The 14,427-nt window shown below is 46.1% G+C and overlaps 2 protein-coding genes across 3 annotated transcripts in view; both read right to left on the bottom strand.

The window, feature by feature from the left end:
- Positions 1–1,256: 1,256 nt before the first annotated feature.
- mdkb (midkine b) lies at positions 1,257–9,167 on the bottom strand. Its single transcript, XM_020615734.1, has 5 exons — positions 9,094–9,167; positions 6,086–6,174; positions 4,974–5,147; positions 3,889–4,047; positions 1,257–1,827 (listed from the first exon to the last, which is right to left on the bottom strand). Exons 2-5 carry the CDS (start codon positions 6,171–6,173, stop codon positions 1,808–1,810), a joined length of 441 nt encoding a protein of 146 aa, XP_020471390.1. The 5' UTR covers position 6,174; positions 9,094–9,167; the 3' UTR covers positions 1,257–1,807.
- Positions 9,168–11,094: 1,927 nt separating this feature from the next.
- The window catches only part of dgkzb (diacylglycerol kinase, zeta b), a 29,991-nt gene continuing 26,658 nt past the window's right edge, over positions 11,095–14,427 (bottom strand). For both annotated transcript variants that reach the window (XM_020615733.1, XM_020615732.1), the window contains 4 exons: positions 14,000–14,120; positions 13,776–13,812; positions 13,588–13,687; positions 11,095–11,963 (listed from right to left, as the gene is read on the bottom strand). In XM_020615733.1, coding sequence (XP_020471389.1) covers positions 11,847–11,963; positions 13,588–13,687; positions 13,776–13,812; positions 14,000–14,120 — 375 coding nt within the window. In that variant the 3' untranslated portion in view covers positions 11,095–11,846. The remainder of the gene's footprint in view (positions 11,964–13,587; positions 13,688–13,775; positions 13,813–13,999; positions 14,121–14,427) is intronic.

Raw genomic sequence — 14,427 nt, 5'->3', positions numbered from 1 at the left:
ACTTAAGTACAAGTTTGAGATATATGTACTTGAATATTTCCAATACTTGAGTATTCTGCTACTTCATACTTAGACTTCACTACATTTCACAGGCAAATACTGTGCTTCTACTTTTATTTCTGTATTTAAGTATTTTTACACTGTGGTATTACTACTTTTATTCAAGTCAACAATTGCAGTACTCCTTCCACTACTGCTTAGTCCATATACATGTCCTGGGCCTTGTGTAGGAAGCAGTGTAAATGTACACTCAGTTTATTAGGAACACCTAGTATAAACCAGTGCAGTCTTGCATGAACCTGCTAATCATCAGTTCTGCATGATGCGACCACTCAGCTACCCAGCGCTGCAAACAGGTGCGATAGCCAGTCTCATGATTGGAGCCGCCTGCTGTCCTTCGGGCCCCCGCCATCCTCTGCTGGCACCATACATGTTGTCCCCAATAGGGAGTGTTACACTCTGGGGACGGTGCTAGTCATGATCATCCTGTACAGCCGTCTGTATGCCGCCAGCCGCAGCCATCTGAGCATGCTCAGGACGTCCAGTCCATCCATTAAAGACTTCCTCTTGAAGCAACGGAGCTTGGTGAGCAGTGACCCCATCTCTGACCTCTCATGGAACCAATCGGCTTCAAAGAGCCGGAAAGCGTCCAGAAGTCCTGGAGACACTTCAGAGGCAGCAGACGTGTCTGTCTCCCCAGCAGGATCAAGCTCACTTTGTTTTGTCTTTGTAGCGGTTTGGCATCTCTGTGTGGGACTTTAGTGTCTGTGTGGTGGTTAAGTGTCAGTCTGGGCATCTTGCCCTGTGTAGGACAGCTGTTGGGGTCCAGGGGCCTATTGTCTGATAGAGTTCTTGGCTGCAGGAGATTTGGAGTCATGACCAGCAGATACCAGTCTTCTTTCACCTTAAGATATTTTCAGGTTGTTACTTTGGTGTTCATCTGACTGAACTGTTTATTGCTGGCCTGGCTTTGAACGCGAATCTTCAGTTACTCATTTCACAAACGTGTCCCTTTTCTTTAAAACCGTTCCCCAGTCTGCCCTGCCTTGTTAGAGCTCTCAGCACTCTGACCTTTGACCCTTAGAAGTTAGCATGTAACTGGTGTAACTGATGTCTTTGAGCACAGCATTTAAAAAAAAACAAACTGTGATGCAACAGTGAGCAAGGACCATTTTCTAAAAAAAACTGATGTCACCACTGAAATGTTCTGATCTGGATCCGGTCGTCTGTGTTATGTGCCAATGAACAGACCAAAGTCATCACCAAAACAATGTACAGTATTTAATTTGATCATTTATACAAGTCTCCTCTTGCACCATCAAACTACAGTTCAAAAATAGATTTTATAGAAGATTATGTCATTACAGCTCCACCCAAGCCTTCCAAATTTGTACATACTTTAAAGGTGATAATTCTAAACTTGTCTAAAAACAAAACTCTTGATAATCTGGTGGAAGATGTCCCTGACCGTCGTGTGTCTTTCAGATCGGACCAGAACGTCTCTCAGATGTTAATTTAATTTCAGCTACAGTAAAATCTTTTAGGACCATCCGTTAAACTAAAAGCTACGAGGACAGTATTAGTCATCATCTAGGGGGGGGGATACTGGAAAAGGCTTTCCACACTTAACCAAATACACACATCAACTCAGAAACCAGTGAAACAATAAAATCAAAAGGAGGCCAAAGTGAAAGGTGGTTGGCGTGTTTCGGAGGAGTCTCTCGGTTGTTCGTGTTTGAAGGAGTGAAGACGATTGTTCAGCTGGAGGAGGAGAAATCCTGCTGTGTTCTGCGTCTCGTTTCAGCCTTTAGTTTGGCTTCTTCTCCCCTGTGAAGGAAACAAAGCCTGTATTTGTTTACGCTTTGGAACACTACATACGACGAGTTAACAGTTCACATCTGCTATGAAGTATTGGACGTACTGACTGTCACTGGACTACTGTGATACTAAAGACTTTAAAACCTGATGAGGTTCTGCAGCGCTCAGCCCCTGCATCATCTCATAGTTGCAAGGTGAGATCCTCCAATATTTTTCTTTTCCTTCGATGAATGTAATGCACTTTTGTAGAATTCAGACTTTTAAGAAAGTTAATATTCTGTTGAAAGTCAGAACTCAAATTTTTTTTTTTTACAGTTGCCCCAATTTGTCTTCTGTGCATCAAGCTGCTGCGTTGGACAATCACATGCATGCAAATGCACATTCCTGGTGCATGACCGTTTTTCTGCTGTGAAGCTTGAGATCATTATGACCAAAGATAAAACTGCCACTGTGATGTACGATCCTGTCTGAGTGTTACAAACCACTGTAAACACATGATCTGTTCCTCCATCTGGGCTTCCTGATAATGAATGAACCACCCCCCAGAGCCCCTGTGCCTTTTCACACAGGACAGATGTCTGTGTTAATGCGACTTTAAGCTGGAGCTGCTGGAGGAACAGATGGTTCTAAGTAAACAGCAGAAATACAGTGTTCAAGTTACAAAGTCATCAACCAGGAATGCACGTTTGCAGGCAGGCGATTGGCTAATGCAGTGTCATGCCAGATGACACCACGCTGAAAGAAAAAGTTAAACACTGCTTGGTTCTGAATGAACCTCCTGTATTACTGCACTTCACCACTTAAGGCCGACACTAAACTACAGGAGCGCACTGCATACAAAGGAGAACAGAGGATCTCCTTTTGTCAGACGCCGTACAGCTGAGCAGAGACAGTATTTCAGACAGAGGCATTATGGGTAGCTACTTGATTTATTTATAAAACCAATATAGTTGCATCTAGCAAGTTGCATCTGTTCATGTTTTGGAGCACTAGGTACACCAAAGTAACTAACACTAGATGTTTGCTGTGTACCACTGGAGGTAGTAGTTTGATGAAGAATTCTTAAAAACCTGATGATCCTCAGGCAGGTATGAGATGAGGTCATTCTTTTTTTTTTGTGAATTTGAGGCACTTCTGTAAAAAAACACCTGCAAACTGAGGCCATTTTAAAATGTTTAGCTCTACACCAAGATCAGGAAGTATCTTTAAATAAACAGTCATTTGAGATGCACAATTAAAAACAGCTGCTTGAAACTTACCATGTAACCATCATTAACATTACATTACATTTAAATTATGTGTCAAAGTTGCATGTTAATGATCAACTTTTTAATAAGTGATTTTTAACTCATATGAGCATAAATCAGCTGACAGGCTGTGGTTGGGGTCCGAGGATTCAGTCACATCTGAAACCCTTTCAATTCCCTAGTGAATCTTCGTCAGTAGGTGAAGACGTCTGTTAAAAATGTAGTTTTTATTTATTATTAAAAATCAACTTTTTTAAAAAACATTTTTATGGAAGGGCACTGCATTCAAATTAACTACTGTATTAGCAGTTCATCTTGCTACATACTGACAATTACATTACAGCTGCTGTGGATCAGGAGGTAGAGCGGGGTCTCCTAACTGGAAGATTGGCGGTTCGATTCCCAGCCTCGAAGTGTCCTTGAGCAGACACCGAACCTGCTGATGATACCGGTACGTGAATGTGGGAGTATTTGGGAGTGCGAATGGCCAAACAGTGTGAAAGTGCTTGGAGTGTGCTGCAATGCATAGAAAGGCGCTGTACAAGTAAAAGATGCACGGTGAGTAGGCAGCAGCTTGTTTTGGACCACTGTGTATGCTGATGATTTTCAGACACATTCTGCAACATTCCTGCATTATCTTATAATTACAAGAAGAGATCTTGTAATTATGAGATGGCAAGTCATGACCGATTTAATTAGCTTTTCTTTGCTGACACGAGTAGACGCTGAGAGCAAACAGACTGAACAGAGAACTGGCTGAACAACTCAGTATGGGATTTGTTTGGTCCAGATCCAAGATGGACCCGGCTTTCGAACGTCTTACCTCTGGTTTTCTTGACTTTGGAGGAGCAGGGCTTGGACACTTTGATGGTAGTCTGGCACTCTGCGTTGAACAGCACTCTCTTCAGGGTTCCTGATCGGTTCTTGGTGTTGGTGGCAGCGTCGCAGGGTCCCCACGGCCCAAACTTATACTTACAGTCACCTGTAAGACATCCACACCGAGCTGTGACTGTTTAAATCCCCAAAAAACACTTTTGTCCAAATGCCACGTTTACAGTCACAGACAAAGTGTCTGCAGCATCACGGTGCCAAAGCTGAACCCATGATGATTCACCTAACTGGTGCCTGTGCTGTCAAACTGACAACCTGTTCACCTGAAACCAAACTCACCTCCTCTCTGCAGTCAAACCCAACACTTCATTCCCTCCCTGATGCAGTACCAGCGTCGACCACCAAAGGTCGGCTCCAAGAAACGAATGACAAACGAATGAAAGTCCCAGTTATAACTTTGAAATGTCATCAATTCCTCAACTTGATAAAAGTTCATTTCAAAAGATGTTTGTTACCAAACTTTGTCATAAGATACTTGAAAAAAAGAACTTGGTGTTCCGATTTAATCAGAACTGTTCCCTCAGCTGTGCGTGCTCCACTCACTGTGGATTTACTGGGGTCTTTGTCTCGGATGATCCCACCATGCCCATCAGACCTACACACTGCTGCCTCAGTCTTTCAGCTCAGCGCTGGGAACATGTTTTAAAGTGATTTGTTTCTATAACACAGGCTTTGTTGTCAAAATCAAAGCACCACAACCACGTGCATTATTTTAACATATATATTCTGTTTCTAGACACCAGGATGCGGCCGAGCTCAGCGGGCGTCACCCCTTTGACCTCAGCCAGCGCTTCAGACCAATGAACTGCGCAACGCGTCAGCTTAATTCAGTGCTTTACAAAGTTGCCATTCTTATTAAAACCTCTCGAGTGGCATCTACGAGGGGGGAGGTGGCACTGTGATTAACATGCACACAACTGGCTTTTAACTCCGTGACCCCTGCAGGGCTTGTGCATTCTCTCTGGGCCGACTTGTGTCAACAGCCACTGCTGGCCAGGTGTGTGAGCTGAGTCTTACTGATGTCCTTCTTCCAGTTGCAGGGGATCTTGCATGGGATCTTGTCGGTGCGGTCGTTGCATGTGGCCTCCCTCAGGCCGTCTCCACAGTCTCCATGCTCTGGCACACATTTCCCATACTGCATCTCTGCAGCGGAGCACTCTGAAGCAGCCTTGGATTTATCATGTTTGCCACCTGGGGGGGACAGAGTCACAGCTGCAGTCAGTCACACTGCAAAACATTCACACATTCACTGAGACAAGGTCACTCTGCTCTGAGAGCGACTCACTAAGGGAGATGGTGTATAGTGCTGCTCCTCCTCCTCCTCCTCCTCCCTTTAGCTTCTCTGAACTTCTACGTATTCATTAAAAAGCTGGACACAGGATGTCTCCTGTTTCACTGAAAAGTCAGTTCTCAAACATTTCACACCTTGTTGAAACATAGGCTGAGGACTTGTCTGTTGTTTTGTTAGCCTGTATTTGTCCCCATGGACACTGTCACTGGATCACTGCGACACTGAAGGAAATTCAAAAACTGCAGGATTCTCAGGCAGGCTCTGCAGCTCACCTCCTCTGATTCTAAGTCAGTTTATTCTGGATGGACATCAGAGATAACGAGACCCATGTGTGAGGCTCCTGCTTTCAGGTCGGGACCCGTTTGATCTCAGCAGGAGTCTTGACGTAGGACATAGGCCAGACACACACGGGGTTTGTTTCTCCAAGTGGATCCATGTTTAGCTTTCCCCTACTCCAACATCAAGTTACCATCACCAGAAAGTTTACTCTTATAAAAGTGAAATTACACCTCCTGCCATCTTTTGTTGTAGTAATTAATAGTAGATTTCCACCCTGGACAGGTGGCCAGTCTACAACACAGACAGACAACCAGACACTTTCCACTACATTTAACAGCTAAAATTACTTTGTTAGTTTTACATCCACAACACTTTGTAAGTGCTGATTAAATCTCACCAGCTGTTGGACAGACTGTGATAACACGTGGTTCAGGATGAACTGTAGTAACTGTGTCCAGTGCTAATGCTAGCATGCTCACACACTAAACATTACACCTACTGATGTGAGCATTTAGCTCAGAACGTCCGTGTGCTGACTGAAGTGGTACCGAGGCCTCACCTTTGTGGGTTCTGCCTCTCTTGGTGGCCTCGGCGGTGAGCGTCAGGGCCAGGAGCAGCAGCAGCGTCACTGAGAACAAACTTCGCATTCTGCAGACACAAAGACACGGATGTCTCTAAAACAATAACACACTAAATGGTCCCGTACCCGTTTCTACGCATTGCAGAACACTCAAAGCACACTATTTGCCCATTCACCCAACGGGGGAGGGCCAAGAACCTCAAAAGCCCCCAGTGTCTTTCTCTGCAACTGTAAGACTTCACACAGTATCACTTCACAATAAGGGCTCAAACTTTAGCTAATGCATGACTAGTGAGGATGTAAAGCCTCAGTTACTGTATCAGGAGCTCCTGTTAACAAGTCACTGCAGCCTTCTGCTCATTAAGGAGTGTGAACTTCTTACATGTGTTGACATGGAGCCAAAGCGGCTTCACTCCAGTTACACATGCATGTGTGTGATCAGCCTCTATAGGCAGAGGACAAACTGTCCTCAAACTAACAGTGGCCTGTTACTGTGTGTTTCTGATGCAACGTGTACAACAGGGCAGGGGACACTGCACTACAACCATCAGCAGCACAGTGATGTACACGTCGGCATTCTGTTACTGGCCTTTCTACAGGTTTTGGTCACTTTTTACTAGCTGGTAAATGTAAACACGACTGGGACATGCAGTGACGTAGAAATATTCCTCATGTTTGCAGACGCATGCAGCTGAAATGAGCTGTGTGTAGCTCTAGTGCAGCTGTCAAACGCAGGAAGTAAATGTGAATTAATTGATCTATAGTGACCTGGCCATCTGTTAGTGGGGAAGAACAGGAAGTACAGATATGTATACAGTGACACCTTCAGTGATTTGTGCTCTTTTTATGAAGTGTTACTGGTTTTACTTGATCAATAATGAGAAAACGACCACAAAGACAGAAGCTGAACTGTTTGGGGGTTGTGCTCCTGTGTGGGAGGAGTGCCATGGGTGGAGGCCCCGATTTTCATACTCTAATTTTAACCCTTTGTTTCTAGTCTTCAGAGATGAGCCTGGATTTTCAGATGAGGACAGACAGAGCCCTCTGGTCGTTTGTCCTAATCTGATCCTGATGTTTCACCGTGCCCTGATCCGGCACCGCGAGCTTGGCTACAGCCAGATGGTCCAAATCAAATCTGCTCCCCTTCCAGCTCAGCCCCCAGTCGCACAAAGCTTAAGCCATATAATCTGACTATTGTAGTAACAGCAGCGTCCAGATTATAGAAGTAGGCTAATGTATTCACACAGTTCAGATTCTGCTGCTGTACAGGTTCTGGTTTCTTCCTGCTCTCCCTCGTCCTTCAGCGTCACACAGCTCAGAGGCAAAATGCAGAGCAGGCTCTTGGCTCTGCTTTGACAAAGAGAGAGTCAATTACCCATAAAGCTCCTCTCTCCCTCACTCCCTCTCTGTTGTTATTGTGCTGAGAAATGACAGACTCCTCTTTCAGGCCTCCATTAAAGCACTGGTCCTCTTTCAAATGTCAGCTGGCAGAGCAAATCCTGCTCTTCTCGCTCCTCCTGCAGCTTTCATGAGAAAAGAACCAGCTCTCAGCAGGCCTCCGCTCTGTCCTCCATCAATAAAGAGGAGGAGGAGGAGTGAGGGGGAGTAGAGGGGAGGGGAGGGGGTGAGGAGGCCAAGCAGCATCTGAAAGAGCCCTTTAGATTTCCCCTCAAAAGAATACTGATTCATTGGCCCAAAACAAAGCCTCCTCTAGCCTGGTTTCATTTCTCTAAAGCCTAACACACATCTCATGCCGCTTCTTAGGAGCTGTGCCACCCCAGCCCCCCACCCCCCGGCCTGAACCGCCCTGAATAGATTCTTCTTTGCATAAGAAAACAATGAAATCTTAGCATGAAGAAAGGCAGTGGGCTGCTCCCTTTGCTTCCAACTAGAAACAACATTTAGAGGAAGTTGCTGCTGAAGCTCAGGGTTCACTCTCACATCCGGAGGCAAACACGAAACAAAGTTTAAAGATGAGTGGTTCAGCCTCAAGCAGTTAACCCGCCCTGCTGCGGTCATAAAGAAAGGCATGTGAGCCAGGCCCATCCTGCTGCCCGAGGTGTGGCCTGCTCGCGGCGAGCTGGAACATTCAGTTGCCCTGGCCTGATGGAACCTTTGATTAAAGGAAAATGAAGTGCGAAGCCAGAAACTGTCCAGACACTTCAGCCCGAGTTGAACACCTCCTGAAGATTCGAAGCAAACCACACTAGCAAGGTTATACAAGCTGTGCCAGAGGCCAAACCATCTGCAGACTGTATGCCACAGTACTGCCCTTTGTGGACCATGTGGACAATTAAAACCCCTTACAACCCACGGCCGGGTGTGTGCAGCAGCCATGTGGCTTCTGTTTTAAATTAAGAGACCAAAGCACAAGAGAAAAACCACAGCAAACATCCTGTCTGTTATTATGAAGATAAGTGCTCAGTCTCTCAGAACAGATGTTGGTGTGCACAGCTCAACTTTCAGCTAAAATAAACTTCACCCAATTTTCAAAATAATGTCAGCACCGTTTGCCATATGTCCTTTAAAATAGCATTTGAAAAATCCTTCAAAACAAACTTTCTCCCTTCTCCTGTAAAATACAAGATTTCAGATACGTGGTGAAGTAGCTGAGAGAACCTGAGTGAGGCTGCAACTGGTTGAAAGCCAATCACATTCCAGATTCATCTGCAGACTCTTTCAAAATAAAAGTGATATAAAATTGTTCTACTTCTTTTGTCTGATCCACATTTTAAACTTCAGACAGATTACAGTGGCATGACAAAGAAGCAGGAAACCTTCATGCTTCAGAGGCTGAAATCAATCACTTTTCTCTTAAAAAGCAAAGTGAACAAACTGCAGATGAATTCAGTTTGTGGACTCAGTGGTTAATCGGCAGATCTTTTCAGCTTTAACACTACAAATTCTATTTCTGAAAATGAAGCTAAACACGGTGTTGGTCTATTGTGTGTTTCTGAGGGTAAAAGGTGATAAAAACACAAACTTACGTGCAGGGCTCAGAGGAGCAGCCAGTCGAGCTGAGGAGTCGTCGCCTTCTGTCGCTGCCTTCAGCTGCTGCTGCTGCTGCTGCTGCACAGCCCCCCCCCCACACACACACACAGCGCCTGTGAAAACCAGCCTCATGCTGACATCACAGGCTTTAATCCACACCCTTAGGGAACAACACAAACTTAGCTCATTAGTGTTAAGTGCAGCTTCATAGCTCACATTTTTGTGCTGGTTAGAAACGGAGTGAGCAAACAGCCTGGGTGCGTTTGTGTGGATGGGACAAACAGAAACTGCTTTAGTGCTGCAGGAGTGTGTGGATGACGTGAGTCACACAGTGAAATGGGTCAAAGTCCACCCAGCCGGCTTCAGCCAGCTGCGTCTGCACACATTCCTGCACCTCCACTGCTCTCTTTCAAAAACTGGCTGCACTCAGCACCTTCACATTCAGACGAAAGGAGACTCCTGACTGACTGAGTGGAAACATAACCAGCAGGGCCACTGATCAATCAGCTGATCATCATCCTGATGATCTGATTGATCTGTTTATCCCCAGAATGTCAGACACTGGGAAAAAGTCCCACTGTGACTCTCCGGAGCCAAAGGTGGCGTCTCCACACGTCTTGTTGTGTCCAACCAACAGATCCACAGAGACTCATTTGATTCTCATGTCTGACAAAGAAAAGCATCAGCTCCTCACATTAAAGAAGGTAGGACCAGGACATGTTGGACACAGTGAGGGGATCTGGTTTGGAAGGAGGACGTTTCCTTCTCCAACAAAGGAGACCTGACGCTGCTCTGGAGACTCGCCCTGCTCGGTGGGGGTTTGGCCTGTCAGCTATCACCTGCTGTGTTTCTCACACCTGACTTCCTTCCAACAACCTTGTTCTTTGTGCACTAAGAGTAAAATAAGACCTGACATTACAGCACACAGACGTGTCTGTTGAATCTAAAATACTCAGTGTGCATGTGGGAAAACTGGTGTGAGTGGTTTGGATGAAGTAACCTGTAGGTGTGTAGTAGTAGTGTACTGTTACAGGTGAAGTCCTGCACTCACGTTTACATAACTATAAACATCAAAACACTGTATACCTGCACAATGTGTGTTAAATGGCTGGTTTGCATTACTGTGTTCAGAGGTGGCAGCGGTGTTAGCTACACTGCAGGGGAAGCACATCATAACTCGTATGTTCTCACTAATCCATATTAGATAAGTAACTACAGTTCTTAGATAAATGTAGTACAGTATTTGCTTCTGAACTGCAGTTATAAATGTAAAATACTCCAGTATAAGTACATGCAAATTGTACTGCAGTATTTATTTTGTGCCACTGCTTAACAACGATCCTGTGACCAACCTTTTTATTTACAGAGTTGCACTGAGTAGGGAGAAGCAGCTCCAGTGTGTGGTTCTAATGAGTTCTACTATGTTCCACTGAGCTTGTGCGCGACAGCAGAGCGCAGCGCGTTTCTCTCAGCTCTGATGGCTCAGTCACGCGTGCAGCCCTTTGTTGAATGCTGTGGGGGGCCAGCCCCATCAGGACCGGTTGCTGCTGTTTAACCCTGTGGACTCCCTCCTACTGCAGCCGGTAACCAGCGTCCAAAACCCATAGATTGTTTGCTGTGCCAGAAAACAGAAACACCGACTGATAATGAAATGATCTAAACTCAGGGGTCTGACCTGGGTGATGGGAAGGATTCATAATATGAATGGAGTTCCAGTTTAAAATGGACCTAGACTGCCTGACCTGTGATTATTACTCATTTTATCTTTTAATGTGAAAAACATTTGGAAACATGCTCTGGACAACCTCCAGCCCAACTCGATGTCAAACATTTGGACCGATCACTCTAAAGCCCCAAAACGGTCGATTTGCCGTTGCGTAAAACAAAGAAGCAGTGTTCAGACACGATGGACAGCCAGTTGTCTCTCGACTGACTCGTGGCTCCAGCGCTGAACCAAACAGCTTCTTCTTGGCAAGAAATTCAATTTCCCCTCAGGAGACTGTTACTGACATGATTTATTGCAGGTCACTCAAATCTGATAAAACCCAAACAGAACAGTTATTTATCCGTTACTTTACAGCATTATGTCACTAATTAAAAACACACACGTGGCTGTTTTGGCACAAACTGGTTTCAACACTGATGAGTCTACGAGGTCTCAGCTCTGCACACAGGACACACATCACAGCACAAGGTCCCTCTGCTTTACAGCTGCACGACAGACAAAACAGTCCAACGATGGCTGGAATCAAAGCAGACTGTGTTATCTCTACACATTAGTCATAAATAACTAGATTTACTGCTGCCTAAGGGAAAGATCCAGACACTTAACAAGGACATCCAACCAGGAGGTCTTCTGCTGCTGTTCCATGTGAAGTGGGGAAAGCTGCAGTCGCTGTGCGGCTGTTTCACTTCCTGTACACAGACGTCACAGCGCCAATGTTTGTAGGAGATGGGAATGTCTGAATTCACTGGAGTGTGCAGATGTTTGAATGTTTGGATGGACTTCACCATAGGACAGAGGATTTCTAGTCCTCAGCAAAACCCAGTGGTCAGTGAAAGATGAAGTGATAAATCACCGTTGTCCTGCTTCTTACAGTAGAGAAGACACAGCACTAGCTAACGGGTGGTCGCATACATTAAATTAGCCAATTTTTCCCTGGACCCTGGGCTCCAGATGTCACAGGGACAAAGGAGGAGGTGAATTAAAGACCTAAGGACAGACAGATGTGCACAGACAGCCTGGAGGTCAGACTGTCGTCTCCTGGTCTTCTCTCTGGATCATCTGGTAGTGTTGGCGGTTCTCCAGGTACTCAGCCAGGTCCTGATGGTCGGCCTTCTCTGCGTGCTGCTTGGGAGTGTCACCCTGAAACACAGACATTCAGTCAGGTGAAAACGTGTCTGCTGCTCTGTGCACAGTCCAGCAGGTCTGAGACACAGTTTGTCTCCATGACGTGTGGTTTCTTCTGCAGTGTTTCTCGCTCTTAACACATTCTAACAAAGTTGTCACCAGTTTGAACAATGATCAGCTGCCTATGTCCAGATCTTCTTCTCAGTGAAACACTCCGTTTCACTGCTCACATCATCACATGCACATTAGTTCATGCACTACTCAGATGTTCCGAATTCACTGTGCATAGACAGAAGCACGGAGCCGGGGGCCGGACACACGGAGCCAGGGACGGACACACGGACCCACAGATGGTGTGACAAATGAGAGCAGGACACAAACAGCCTCTCAGCTCCCCTCTAACCCTGGGGTGGAGCTGGGCTCCACACCAACACACACATGAGCTCTTTTCATTTGCTGGAGAGGAGAAGAAAAACCTCAGATTATAGGCTGCTTCCTGTTACCACTGGCTTCACCATGACGACGGTGCGCTGTGGCCTTTGTGTGTGTCAGAGTGAGGCCGGGGATCCTGCAGTGCTCCGCTTCTCAATGACACACAACATTAATCACTTTTTACAAGTGGGTCAAATAGAGTGAGTGGTACAGCTGCACGAAGACCGAAGACCGAAGACACCAGGATGTCATAAAGCTGTAGACGTTGAAGTTTACTGGGTAGATTTTGTCCTGTTGCTGGGTGGTGCCCATTGGCGCTCAGTAGTGGCTGTTTGCTGCTGTGTGAAGCCGTTTCCTCAGGCGGGACAAAATCTACCCAGTAAACTTCAACGTCTACAGCTGCACGAAGACACCAGGATGTCATAAAGCTGTGAGACCAGACGAGGCTGCAGTGAAAGAGGTGACCGCTGTTGCCTTCAGGGTGGGAAGTGTAGGAAACGCCAAAGTCAAGCTGAAGTAGGAGCAAAAGTTTTAGTCAGTCAGTTCATCACAAGAACCTGAAGCTGTGTTGCAAATGCACACTGCAGTACTAACCCCTACGCTGCAGTACCAACAGGGACAGATATAATATTTGAGAAGCTATTGCCCAATAAACGTCATCAATATAAAGTTCAAATGCATCTAATGTAATCTATCAGACTTCAACACATACACAGCTGCTTCCAGCTGTGAGCAGCTCCTCACGTTGCTTCGTGCACCGTGGATGCTCTCAGTGACTGTGTCAATGTATCTTTAGTTTAGCATGCTAACGCTAGCTACTCAGCAGTAAACACAGCATCCAACTGAGGCTGATGGGAGCCTCATTAGTTCTGCAGGTGTTTGGTCAGAAACCAAAGTACTGGACACATTAAAATGTTGACCTGGTGGTGGCGCTACGGGAAAAGTCAGTCACATCCTGAGGGCAACATGAACGTCTGAGCCACATCACAATCCATCCGACAGCTGTTGATAGTTAATCATATTTTATCAACCGACTGATTCTGGATGTAAAACTTCATTTACAAAGTACCTTTAGCTGTTAAACTAATGTAGTGGAAGTACAGAAGTAGTAAGAGGGCAACGGGACTAACGGCCCATGGGCTCAGCACGGCCAGCAGCTCCAGTGTGTCGCTCGCAGTGTGTTGTGTTACAGGTGAGCACTGGTCACCTGCAGGTCTGTCTTGGTCAGCGACGCCCCGGCCTCCACCAGATAGTGACAGATGCTCCGCTGACCCGAGGTGGCAGCTTTATGGAGCGCCGTCTCTCCTCTGCAACACAAACACACACAGTGTCCAGTCTGAGGAATCACAGTCTCCAGATCCAATTACAGGACTGAGTGAGATTTAAGACACTTACGTTGCCTTCTCTGTTATGTCCAGGTGAGATGTGGGCACTTAATGAGACAAGACAGAGACAGTGTGTTCAGACGCTGTGTTGGTGAAAGGCACTCTACTGACATAAATCTTCAAACGTAAAATGACACAAGCACTGTTGACTGATGAGTATGATCAGTGGCCTGCAGCAGGTCATAACTGGAGCATGTGTTGGAGCTTTGCTCACACTCCCAGGCACGTGCTCACCGTTAGCGATGAGGTACTTGACCATGTCCTTGCTGCGGGCCTGCACGGCGTGATGCAGCAGCGTGCGGCCGGCTGCGTCCTGCAGCAGCACATCTGCCCCCTGCTGGTGGAACTCCATCAGCTGCACAAAAACAAAGGCAGAACAAAGTTTGAACGGTCGGTCAGCAGCGAGGAGCAAGCTAGAAGTCCAGCCAAATAAAACCTGGTTTAGGCAAAATGAGCAGTGATTTTACTCCTTAGCCATTTAAGTTACTGTATCTATACTTCAACCATTTTATCACCTCGTATATTTCATTTCCAGTGCATGTTGGACTCCGGCAGGGCTGCCCTTTGTCACCGGTTCTGTTCATTATTTTTATGAACAGAATTTCTAGGCGCAGCCAGGGGGCGGAGGGAGTGCGGTTTGGGGACCACAGGATCTCGTCGAC

The sequence above is a fragment of the Monopterus albus genome, unplaced genomic scaffold (assembly GCF_001952655.1).
Source record: "Monopterus albus unplaced genomic scaffold, M_albus_1.0 scaffold170.1, whole genome shotgun sequence".
NCBI lineage: Eukaryota > Metazoa > Chordata > Actinopteri > Synbranchiformes > Synbranchidae > Monopterus > Monopterus albus.
This window is presented reverse-complemented; position numbering and strand designations above follow the sequence as displayed.